General features: G+C 43.9%; 1 protein-coding gene across 1 annotated transcript in view; it reads left to right on the forward strand.

The window, feature by feature from the left end:
* Positions 1-853: 853 nt before the first annotated feature.
* LOC309968551 (putative E3 ubiquitin-protein ligase TRIML2) overlaps positions 854-12,615 on the forward strand; it is a gene marked incomplete at both ends in the record, with an annotated part of 81,834 nt that continues 70,072 nt past the window's right edge. Inside the window, 5 exon segments of the mRNA XM_082849838.1 lie at positions 854-1,379; positions 1,382-1,428; positions 1,434-1,760; positions 1,762-1,854; positions 1,860-2,133. Coding sequence (XP_082705964.1) covers positions 854-1,379; positions 1,382-1,428; positions 1,434-1,760; positions 1,762-1,854; positions 1,860-2,133 — 1,267 coding nt within the window.

Genomic DNA, 12,615 nt, shown 5'->3' on the forward strand with positions numbered 1-12,615 from the left:
TCTATTTACTGTCTCCATAGTTTTGCCTTTTCCAGAATGTCATATAGTTGGAATCCTATCGTATATAATCTTTTCAGGCTGGCTTCTTTCACTTAGAAATATGCATTTCAGTTTCCTCTGTGTCTTTTCATGGCTTGAGAGCTCATTCCCTTTTAGCACTCAATAATATTCCACGGTCTGGATGCGCTACAGTTTACTTAACCGTTCACTTACTGAAGGGCATCTTGATTGCTTCCAAGTTCTGGCAATTATGAATAAACCTGCTATAAACATCTATGTACAGGGGTTTGTGTGGACATAAGTTTTCAACTCATTTGGGTAAATACCAAGTATAGCAATTACTGGATGAAATGCTAACCTCAATACCTTTTCCTCATGGTCCTCACAATTGTTGTGTCAACATCCTACCTTCAAAATTACACAACAGGGAAGTAAATGTGATTACCTAGGGAGACACTGGAACTAGCATAAGGTAAGGGACCAGAACTGACCCTGGAAGCACCCCAAAACTTAGAGGTTCAAGAGGATTCCAAGTCGAAAAATAATGCTGGGAAACAGACGAGTAACGTAGGAGGGTCGTCATTTACATGATCTTGATTGCAAAGAGAAGAAACCATTCCAAGAGGAGGGTCCTGGCCAATTATGTTGACTGCTGAGAGCTCAACACGTGGCTGCCGAAGATTTGCTGGATTTGAGGAGTCCAGGATGCGCTGACCTGCTGATGCTTGACTGCGGACTGAGGTTAACAAGTGTGTCTGCACCAGAACACTGCCACTCTTTTCCGTTTCAGAGTACGGGGAGGTGTATTCCACAAGAGAAACAGCCCAATCTTCAACTAGGGCCACCTGCCGGCATGTCCAAAAGGCTCTGCTCCCAGTTAGAGCAAGAAATCCCAGATGTCTGCTGTGAGATACATCTGGATCCACCACAGCTGTTCTGCCATGATGACCAAATCACGCTTTGTGACAAGTACTTCAAGTCCCAGGAGCACAAGAATCAGGAGGTGTATGGAGTACAAAAAGCTGCTGAGAATTACAGGAAGTTATTCCAGGAGATATTGAACACATTGAAGGAGGAGCTTGAAGTAACTAAAAGCATATTGGCTGATGAGCAAGGAAGAATGGTGATGATGCAGGAGGAAGAGCAGAATTTTAAAGTGATGATTGAGTCTGAATATAGGATAAGGTTCCGACTGATGATTGAAGAAAACAAAGTGAACTTCCAGAGCCTGCAAGGTTGCAGATTCAACCTGAACCTGAGAGAAGCCAATCAGAACCAACTGATGGAGTTTGCCACAAAGTCGAAGGAGAAGTTCCAGGAAATACTACAGAGACGGAACTGTTTGGGGAGAGAGAACATGAGTAAACTGAGGGAGAGTGAAGTCAGCTCTCTGAACAGATCTGCAGCCTCCAAAAATCGCTGCAGAGCTATAGAAGAAATGTGGGCAATCTGCCTCAGCGTCACCCCAGAATGCAAGGTATTCTCTGGAAAGGAGTGAGTCACTACTGCTTCAGTGTCTAGAGCCCGCCCGAATCACAGACCTGAGTTTATGCCAAATAACAGGAATGAGCAAAATGCTAAACGTGCTGCAAAGCCCTATAACTTTGGACCCTAAAACAGCTCATCCCTGTCTGGTCTTATCTGAGGATCTGAGAAGTGTGAGACTCAGAAATGTGCAGCAGGATGTAGCCGGTCACCCAGAGAGATTTGACTTGAGTGCCACCATATTGGGTGTGGAGAGCTTCCTCTCAGGGCGGCACCTACTGGAGGGTGGGTGTGGAAAAGGCAACACAGTGGCAGCTGGGCATACACGGAAGCTCTGCCAGCAGAAGTGCTTCCGGAGATAAGGTCTTATTCAAGGATCCATCATGGGAACTGATTATACTTTCTGGGCCTTTCCCCCTTTAAAAAGGGTTTCCTTGAGAGAGCAAATGCACAGAGTTGGAGTTTTCCTGGACTATGAATATGGACAGATATCCTTCTATGATGTGACAAAGAGATCCCTCATCTATAATTTCTCTTATCTCGCCTTCCAAGGAGCTCTCAGGCCTATATTTTCTCTTTGTATCTCAAATGGAGGCATGAATTCCGACTCTCTGAGCATCTGCCTCCCTCATGTTTCTTCTTGTAACGGTACTCTTAGCCCTCAATCTTCTTTGGTGTGAAATCTAAGACCACAAGAGGCAAGAACGTTACAAGCATGACTTTATATAAGTTATTTTACAAAGTAATCCAATAAAAGATTTTTAGCACTCGAAAAAAAAATTGCACAACAGACGCTTTCTCAAATTTGGAGTTTGTGTTTGGGTGGACGACTGTTCCCTCTGCTCCCCGATTCTACCATCAACTTCTGGAGAAGGGCCCTGTGTCTGAGCAGCAATTGTCGGTGGAGAAGCAGCTGTGCAGAAGAGGCTGCAGGCGCCACTGATGCCTCTTCAGCTGGAGACAAAAGTGGGGAGACGTGGTTTACCCAGAATTAGACTAAACCGTATATGATGAAATACACTGCTTTGTAATGCTGGGGTTTCCAATTGCCACTGAATTCACTTAGTTTCAACTTCACATTCAAGGGGGCGGGGAAGAAAATATTGTGTTGCAAGGGTGGTGGTGGTGGTGTGTGTAGGGGGCCTTTAATGAATAATTTGGTGTCAATTTTGAGTCCCAGCATCGGATACTTGTCAAAAGGAGCTGGAATTTCTGAGGTATGTCCTTGCTCTTTTTGACCCCATGGACTTTCCTTGTTTAGACCCCCAGACGGTGCCAATGGTTTCGGTGTTGGTGAGCTGCTCTGTAGCTTGAGAGCCATTAGCCAACGAACTCCGGCCCTCCACTGCGCCCTCTACAGGTTGTATGATGCCAGCCGATATCTTTGCTTTGTTTACACTGCTAAGGTCTCTCTATCGTTAACATCCTTTTTATGACTGACAGTTTTTTGGTTTGCAGCAAATAGTTTTCCAAAAAATAAACCAACTCCAGATTATGTTGATGGTTGAGATAACATGCTGAATGTAAAAATGAACATTTTCCAGTAACTCCAGTGAGTGATCTCCCGTTGAATGGATGAAGCTGCCGTCTAGATAGGGTCCAACCCACCATTCCAGGAGCCCTAGAGAACACCAGGAAGATAAAGATATCTACAGTATATTGATTTTAGAGGATAAATAATGTTGCCAGAGGCTATAGCTTGTGAGAAGTGAGGTATGTTTGACCCACTTCGTTTAGCGCTCCCATTTCTTAGAAACAGATCCCAATCTACACGATCTAATCCTGTAGCTACACAATTGTGAAGCGATAGACACTAAGTGATTATGTCTCCTCTGAGCAGTTGATTACCTGTATTTTAAAGCCACTTTAGAATTATAGAAAGAATATGACCCGTGGGAACATGGAGGTCAGTCTCTCAAGCCTGGCGCTTCCCAATGATCTCTACTATTGTCTTCAGGTAACTGTGTCGCTTCACTTCTTCCACTAGAGGGTATTTTAAAGCCTCCCTGAGTCAGATGTTCTATGGTTTATTCTTCTATTCTTTCCAATTATTCCACCAAAACATCCTTTAATCAATCCGCTTTCAAAATTGTTTTTTTCATTTAAATCAATTCTTAAGGGTCTGAGGTATTCGTGGAATAGAGAGAGAGATCTAGCAACAGTAATTAAATACCTATACGGTTGTACTCTTATAATGCTTTTTTTTTTTTTTTTTTTTTTTTTTTTTTTGCGGTACACGGGCCTCTCACTGTTGTGGCCTCTCCCGTTGCGGAGCACAGGCTCCGGACGCGCAGGCTCAGCGGCCATGGCTCACGGGCCCAGCCGCTCCGCGGCATGTGGGATCTTCCCGGACCGGGGCACGAACCCGCATCCCCTGCATCGGCAGGCGGACTCTCAACCACTGCGCCACCAGGGAAGCCCCTCCTATAATGCTTTTTAAAAAAATCTAATGCCCAGGGAACTTTGCTTTGGAGGAGCGCTTTCTTTCTGGCAAGTCATCATTTAGTTTAGTTCATCAAATAGTTTCTAATGGCAGCTCTTGCTGGGTGCTGCATTAGGAGGATGAATTCGTGAATAAGACACAGTCTCTGCCCTCATGGTGCTCCCAGTGCCAGTGGCAAGCTGGGACATTTCAGTGTGATGTGGGAGTGCTGTGATGGAGGGTGGTCAGGGTGATAGCATCTTTGCATCTCAGCCTGGAGGTCTTACTCCTGAGACACTTCTCAAAACAACCAGTAGGAGTCAGGCAGGTAGACGATAGGGGCAGAAGACCCAGAAAAGGAGCTCACGCATCTTGGATGACACGAGCAAAAGTACTGACGTGGCTGGTACCTGAAGGGCAAGGAGGAGACTTGAAAAGAGGTGAGGCTGCGGAAGCACCTGGGAGTCCACCATGGGGTTTGCAGTCTACACTGTAGGTAATGCGGAGTGGCGGCAGGATTTTAAGCAGGCTTTTTCTTTTTGGCCGCAACACGCGGCACACAGGATCTTCGTTCCCTAATCAGGGATCGAACACGCGGCCCCTGCAGTGGAAGGACTGGAAGCGCGGAGTCTTCACCACTGGACCACCAGGGAAGTCCAGGGGATTTTTTTTTTTTTTTTAAGATAGAATATTTTGATGATTATGCGGAGGACTGTGGCTTGGAGGGAGCAAGACAGAAGCAGGAAAGTTTCTGAGGAGGCTTGGTAAGAAGTGCAGGATGGAGATGAGGGGCATGGCTTCATGACTCCTAAATAAGCTTAATGGGGGAATCCTTTTCAAGGCAGATACGTCGTAGTGCATCCCACACTTGTCCAGTGGATGACAGCGCTTTGGGAGGGCGGAAGGCCTAGTGCACCAGGTGTATCCGGTCTCCTCTGGAAGCTCCCTCTCATCCCTGAGCATCCTCAAGAATCAGAGGCCACTGCTGGGTGTGATTTTGGAAACAGAGACAGCTCCTTCTTTCCCCCCTTCCATATCTGCTCACTGATGCTGGAAAACCCTTTAGGACAAGGATTAAAAATAAGGTACCCACACGACCGCTAACTTTTCTTTCATACTTATTAGGTTTGGGGTGCTAAAGAATCTGAGCAAGGTAATGGATTGCATAATCTGATGTCAGGTCCTGTGCCGGATCTGGATTTCTTTTGCCCCTCCAGATGGATTACCTGCCCTTGCATGGCCTATTCTGTGCCCCCAGGAGGCCGGCTGCTGTAGGCAGCCCCACCAGATTCTCTTGCTGAAGCTCCTGCCAGATTCTCATAAGGGCTCCACCACCCCTGGCCCCTTGGTTTTGGGGTGGGAGTAGCTCACTGCCGGTAAGAGTCCCTGAGTGCCCCCCCAACCTCTCACCGATGCCCTTTACCAGCCTATGCTTGACTAAATAGCAACTTCATTTCATTCTCCTCAGTTAATAACTATTTTGAGAGTTTCCTGCTATTCCCCTGCTGATACAGTTCCTTTCCCATGTTTGCACTTTGGTAGGGATAGGACACTGAGTTCCTGAGCGTGAGGGTAACCATGGAAAAAGGAAGAGATCAAGAAAGGATTCTGGGGCCATAGAAGACCTCCTTCATACCTATCATAGGGCTGCCTGGCTGCCCGTCTTCTTATGCTGTCCGAGGAAAAGCTGGCTTCACAGATCTAGTTTGAATTTATATTTTAAAAATCCTGAATTGATTTGTAACCTCCAATCTGTAATTCATAACCGCTCCATCAATAGGTATTTCTTGTCTAAGCGTGTAACTTAGCAGACTCATCATAGGGAGGGAAACCAGAAACGTACAGATGTCGTCTTAAGTTAGGTGTGTAACAGAGTCTTCAAGGGTTAAGAAACAGCCACACGCTGTGAGGGAGGTACGGTAGGTTTACCAGAGGTTTTCTTTTGTGCTTCAACGATAAAGTGGTTGGTGGTCTGCTGGCTACAGCCTGTTACACATTCCTTGCTTTTATTAGAATAACCATAAGCCTCGAAGACCCACCCTGATGTCAGTGGCAGGTTTTATAGAACACTCGCAAGTTTCTTCTTGTCGTATTCGGGGGTATATAAAGTGTGCAGCATAATAGGTAACAGGTTGGAAGACCAGTTCAGGGCCTGCAAAAGTCCCAGTTCCTGATGTCAATATTTAATACCTCCTCATTACAGGAAAAGGTTGACTACCAGATGCCGGTTACCGGGCTCCAAAGCCCACTAAAGCTTTGAGTTCCTCCAGGAGCGAGGGTGGGTTTTGGCAGCTTCCCCTGCCCTTCAAATAACCTGGAGGTCAGGACATGCCCAGCTGATTTAGGAACCCTGGAGAGGAGGATTGGCTGGAAGCATCTCACCTGTTATTCAGCGGCCAGGTGGTGAATTACTTCCAATACCGTGATTTCCTGAGATGATAGAGCACTGTGGTTTAAACCATTATTTTAAATAAACTCAAAAGCATCGCAACAAACGTAGACTCCGAGTTGGTGTGTTCACATCACTAAGACAGTGTTTCCGGATGTACATTTTTGGAGGTCCCTGCGATCATCCCTTGAACTCTAACGGCAGTTAATTGGCACAGCAGTGACCCAGCCCTGCACTCCTGAGCAGAAAAACACTCTCACAATTTGTCAGGTTCTAGATGCTGTCATTTATCCAGCTGTGTTTTGACCACAGCGGGTCTGGGAATTGCATCGTTTTGCGTTTCCATGGCACATGGAGTTTTCTTGACAGAATGCTCATGGGCTGCCTCCTGCCTCAACTCCCCAGGGTGGTGGGAAGAAGGGTGCTTTGCTGCCCGGCTTCCACCATCTGCCACTATTGTGCCAAGGCATGCCCCATGGCCTTGGACTGACAGGGGACCCAGGCTGCAGTGTTGAGCTCCTGTCACTGTCCCAGGCTCCCTGTAAAAAGGAAGCTAACGTTTCAATACTGGGTAAAAACACTTTTACCCAATATTTTCATATATAGGGTGAGTCTATTGAATTGGCCTTAAAAAATCTAAATCCAAGAACTCCTAAACTATACACAACAAATGATTTGAAATACCTTTGTTGTTATTTTTCTTTAAAAAAAAAAAAAATTCCAGAATGGAAATAGCTATTTGTTACTATTCTGCTTAAAACCCTGGCTTTCTATCTCCTCTTAAAATCAAATGCAAAGACCATTAACATGATCTCTGAGGCCATGCTTGTTGCTGCCCTTGCCTTAGCTGAATTTCTTCCTTCCCCCAAGCTGTAACCACTCTGGCCTCCCTTTAGCTTCTTGAACTCACCAAGCCTCAGGGTCTTTGCACATGCTAATCTCTACACCTGGAATATTCTCCTCTTTCTTTCCTACTCCCCTCCCCCCTTCAGATTTCAGTTTTAATATTATTTATTCAGGGAAGCCTTCCCAGACCCTAGCTTAGGTCAAGTCCCTCTTGATTTCATAGTCCCCTAGACTTCACTATTGGGCCTACTGCCATTGGAAGCAATGAATTATTCGTGTAATTATTTATTTAATGTCGTATTCCCTTCTAGACTGTAGACATCAAGAGATAATGGATGCTGTATTCTCAACACCTAGCGGAGTACCTTTCATATAGACAAATGTCTAATTGTTGAATTAATTATTTAAATGATGCATACTTATTACAAAACAAATTATCGAAAGTGAAGAAAATGTAGAGAAGAAAAGTAAAATAACCTATATCTCTACTATTAACATTTCAGTGTATTTCCTTATGTCCTTTTTTTAAAAAAACAAACATATGTGGTACGTGGATAAACATTACCAGCTGAGAGCTGTATCCTATGGACATTTAGAAAAGTCTTAAAATGCACCAGGCTCCTGGTGTTCAAAACTGATGTCAGGGGCGGGGGGAGAGTTTGAGCAGGGATATCACCATTCATGGTCTCTAAGGCTGGGGAGGGATTAAAAAGCAGCTCCTGGGAGCAAGTTCTGGGATCTTCCTACCAGATTTCGCTGTCACTTTAGGAATATTTATTTAGGCTCTTTTAGTAAAGTAACAATTTCTTAAATATTTGGAAACATGTCACTTCACTATTTAATTTTTGTTGTTGTTACTCTTCCCATAATTCATATTATAGGGCACATTTTCCAGAATTGTGGTACCAGATTGCCCATTCCCAGCTCTTTTGTAAAAGGGGAAGTGTCTGGAAATAGACTGGGAGCAAAGGGACAATCTCCATTCCCAGAAAACGGCAGGATTTCTTTGTTCCCCCTCTCCTGCCCCCGCCAGCGTTACCACAGTTTATCGTGTAGAATCCCTTTCTATCGATGGGCTAAGTCCACAGAGCAGGTACTGTTGTTACGCCCATTTTATAAGTGAGGAGATGTGATGTAAAGAGGTCACAGAACTTGCCCATGGCCACACTGCTCGTCAGCGGCTGGCAGGCTTAAAACCCAAGTCGGCCTGACTCCAAAGCCCAGGCTTGTGCTGCCCCAGGTGGATCCCTCTAGATTCCACCAAGTGGATGAGGAATATGAATGGACTTCACAGAGCCTTGAAAACCCCCGAGCTTGTATATAAATTTTGTGTGTCTGCACAGGTTTTGTATTTTTTTCTGGGGAGAAGTTCTCTATATTGCACCAGATTTGTTTGGAACAAGAAAAATAAAGATTCATCTGGATTAACAATTACCCTAATATTTGTTGATTGGTTACCAAGTACTGTTCTAAGCACTTTGCATGTATTAAATACTTCAATCCTTGCAATAACTCTGTGTGACTGGCACTAGTATCCCCATTTTATGATCAAAGAAACTGAGACACAGAGAGGTTGTCACTTGCCCGAGGTCACACAGCCGACTGTGGTGCAGGGATCTTATCCAGGCAATTCCCTCGAGTCTACACGCCTATTTAACCACAGTAAACAAATGCCCTCTTTGCAGATCTCTCAATGTCTTGTGCATTTTCCTCCCCTGAACTTGAGATGTATCTCCCTGTTACTGTATACAATTCATGTAGTAGTTTTTCCTTCCTCCCCTTAAAGCTATTAATAAATTGGTGGTAGATCTTACAACAGAGGACATCCTAGAATAAAAATTAGCAACTCTCCTCGGCAGGATTAATCATATTAGTGATTCACACTGCTGTAAGAACTATGCTAAAAGACTGTCATCCCTCTGGTATGAAATTTGGACAAGTTCTTCATGGAGGTGGGGCTCTGAATAAAAAGGGTGTCCCTTTGGTGGAGGCAGGGACAGAGAAGTAACTAGGAGGTAAGAGGGGATCCCACTGGCAATCACTGAGTGTATGGGGGTGGTCAGAGATTACATATATCTACTCTGCGCCTGTGAGTATACACTTCTGTTCTAAATATGGATCGATACGCATTTGACTTACAAGTATTGATTAAGATGAATGCCATTTAGATGATCTGATGCTCTCTCTACACCTTTTGAGATAATGAGGCACAATCTAAACTGAGCCCAAATGGCTTTCAGGGCTTGCTGGTATGAGGACTTAAACACACTTCACAGTTCTTCCCTTTACAGATGGAGAAATAGAGGTAAGAGGGTTGGGCTACTTGTTTGGGGGATTCTGGGGGATTTAATATAAAGCTAAGAAGAGAGTTATGACTTTCTTCTCCCTGCTGAGGAATTAGCATTTTCCTGATTGAGTGACATTGAGACCAAAGACTGAAATAACAGAGCCTCAGAGATGAGAATTGAGTCTACCCCAGGGTCCAGATGAGGTGAAAGACAAAACAGGAAGCATATGCGCTTACAGTGGAGTCCTTGGCCAGCGCCACGCAGCCTCCGTGGTTTAAGCTGAGTGGGTGTGGGAGAAAGGCCTGAAAAATGCACGCTAGGCTGGCTTTTGAGAGAGGAAGATCTTGTACCTTTCTTTTCTGAATGTTCAAATTCTGGCAGACTCCAACTTTCAGGCCCATTAAAATTCAGGAAGGGAAAAAGGAAAAAAATTGAACTAGTTTTCAAAGAAGAAAAAAAGGCAACAAACGCACCCACTCTTGCAAAAATAAAATCCCACCCCCCCAAAACCGTTAGGAAAATGTTTTTGAGCTTTAAAAAACAGAAGGGGGTTGGAATGTCAATGGGACACAGGCCGTGGAATGACTATTAAACGTGACATTTCCACCGGCGTCCGTGCATGCACGTCTTAACCTTGCTTGATCCTTGGAGAGAAACAGCCCTGTTCCCTCCGCAGAAGAAGGAATAGAACCCATTTCTATCGATGGGCTGGATCCCACTGTGTTAATGTGGTTAAGTGGAGTGCGGGGAACAATTTGCTCTAATTCACTGCCTCAAAATAAGAGCCTCTTGCTCTGGAAGCTTCCTCTCCAACCCACCCTCCCATGCAATCAACAGTCCGGGCCAAATCCTTCCTTCAGTCTCAGATTTCGGTTATATAAGCTGCTCTATCAAACAGACTCCGTCCAATCCAGACCAGGGTAAAAGAGCCATTTACACAAACAGCTAGTGGCTTATGTAACCAGAACCCAATACACAAATTATGAGAAACCTGCTTACCCATTCAGGAGCCTCAGGTGAACAATGACAGGCCAACTCCACAGCTCTGGTCTCTGACTACAGCGGAACTTTGTTCCAATGACTGGACGCCTCCTGAGAGGTCAAGTCTTTCCTGCGGTCTCTCTCCAGGTTAAAGAGCTTCGTTGTAGGGTGCACTTTACTCCCCACACCCCGCCCCTTGCAGATTCTTGTTCTTCATAGAGAACGGATTTAGCATTTTTAATATCAGAGTTAAATGGTGGATTTTACTCCTGGTGGTATGAAATTTCCTGATGACAAAAGCCATATAAATTCAGGATTTAAAACTTTGAAGAATACAGAAAAATAAAAAAATTAAATCCACCTGTAATTCCACTACCCAGAGCTAGTTACTTTTAACATTTTGTGTATATCCTTCCAGTCTTTTTTCTAGGCATATCATATACATACACACATACATATATGCACATATAATGTACTATATATGTATATACATACTAAAGACATGCATGTAGTAAAGCCGTGCATATATATATATATATAAAATATTTAAATGAATGATACATTGTTACTTTACTGGCCATTCTGTTTTGAAATCTGCTTTTTGAAGAAGTAAAGCTGTCACTGTTTGCAGGTGACATACTATACATAGAGAATCCTAAAGATGCTACCAGAAAACTACCAGAGCTAATCAATGAAATCTGCTTTTTTACCCAACAATGACATCATCATCATACATTGATCTCATTTTTATCTTCTTTACCTCCGTTGTCCTTCTAATACCCCTGTGAGGTTGCTATCACTACCCTCATATAGCAGCTCAAATTCAAGGCCTCTGAAGCCTGTGATGTGAAGCACTGCCTTACGTCTCACTGCTATTAAATACTTCTCTAAGGAAGGTTTTGAGTGGCTGTTTGGCATTCACATTATATTCTATCTCACCCATCCCCTATTTCAGAGTGTTTAAATAATTTCCATTTGGGGGGCTATTCTAAATAATTCTGTGAGGAACATTCTGTCATATAAATATTTATACTACTATTCCCATAGTATAAAATCCTAGCAATGGAATTTCTGTGTCAAGGATGTACCCTTTTTGATGACTTTTTATTATATATTGCCAAAATACTTTCCAGAAAGTTGAAATGAATTTATATTCCCATCAGCTACTGCCCAATACTCTAACCAAAGTCATTTTATAATTTTAAAAAAAATGAAAGAAAGTATCTTTCCCAAATTGCCTTCCTTAGGAAAATAAAAATGCATATAGAAAATGTTTGATGACCTGCCTATTCTCTCGTTTACTATTATAACATTTCTAGAAAAAAATCATGAGAAGACTAAAATATAGCTGTGAGCTGCTAGTAGACTGATGTGATGAATTCACCTTCAGCCCCCAAAATATCAACCCTCCAGTTGTTTTTCCCCTTCCTGTTTCCCCCTGCCCTGCAGACCCCAGCCATAGCTTCTGATTGCCAGTCCTCCATGGGCTCACGGGAAGAGGTGGCTATAACGACACAGCAGAAGGGAACTTGCAGAATGGGGAGAAAAAAGGGCTCATGTTCACTGCTGTCAGCAAAAAGCTCCTATAAACAGAGCAACATATTAAGCCCTTCTGTTAATATGCTGTCTAGACTTGAAAAGATTGCTTTTCTCTCTGTCTTCTAAGCTTCAACTTTTGACCTTGTGTCTGTCCTTGTGCCTATGCTGGACTCAAGCAATTCTTGTCTCCTGAAGGTTCAACAGTCAAATTGCCGAATTATTGTACTTGTCACCTAAGCTACTGCAGCAACCGGGTGCGGGCATGATCCCTATCAAATGAATGGAAAACTTGACGACACTTGACCCCTGAGGCAGAAAATGCAGGGAGTCCCCCTTCTTCTGGTTTAAGGGTAAAACGATACTCTCCCCAGAAATTGGAGCTGATAATCCCTTTGTTGATTGTGGATGGAATCTTGGAAGGTATTGGAGGGAGGGTTGAGAAGAAGAGTTTATGAGATCCGCACTTGGGGATAGAAACCAGTTCCTAGCAAAATGAATGTGAGTCTTATTTTTGGAACATGTTTTACTCTGGGATGTTTCTTCTTCCCCTCCATGTTCCCAGGGTTCCCAGGGCCCTCATGCTAACAGCTGGTTGCTCAAGTCCCTCTCCAAGATGTAATATTTATTAAGCATTTGCTGTTTGCCAGGCATTCCCATGCACTCCT

The sequence above is a fragment of the Leucopleurus acutus genome (genome assembly GCF_964270905.1).
Source record: "Leucopleurus acutus genome assembly, chromosome: 1".
Lineage (NCBI taxonomy): Eukaryota > Metazoa > Chordata > Mammalia > Artiodactyla > Delphinidae > Leucopleurus > Leucopleurus acutus.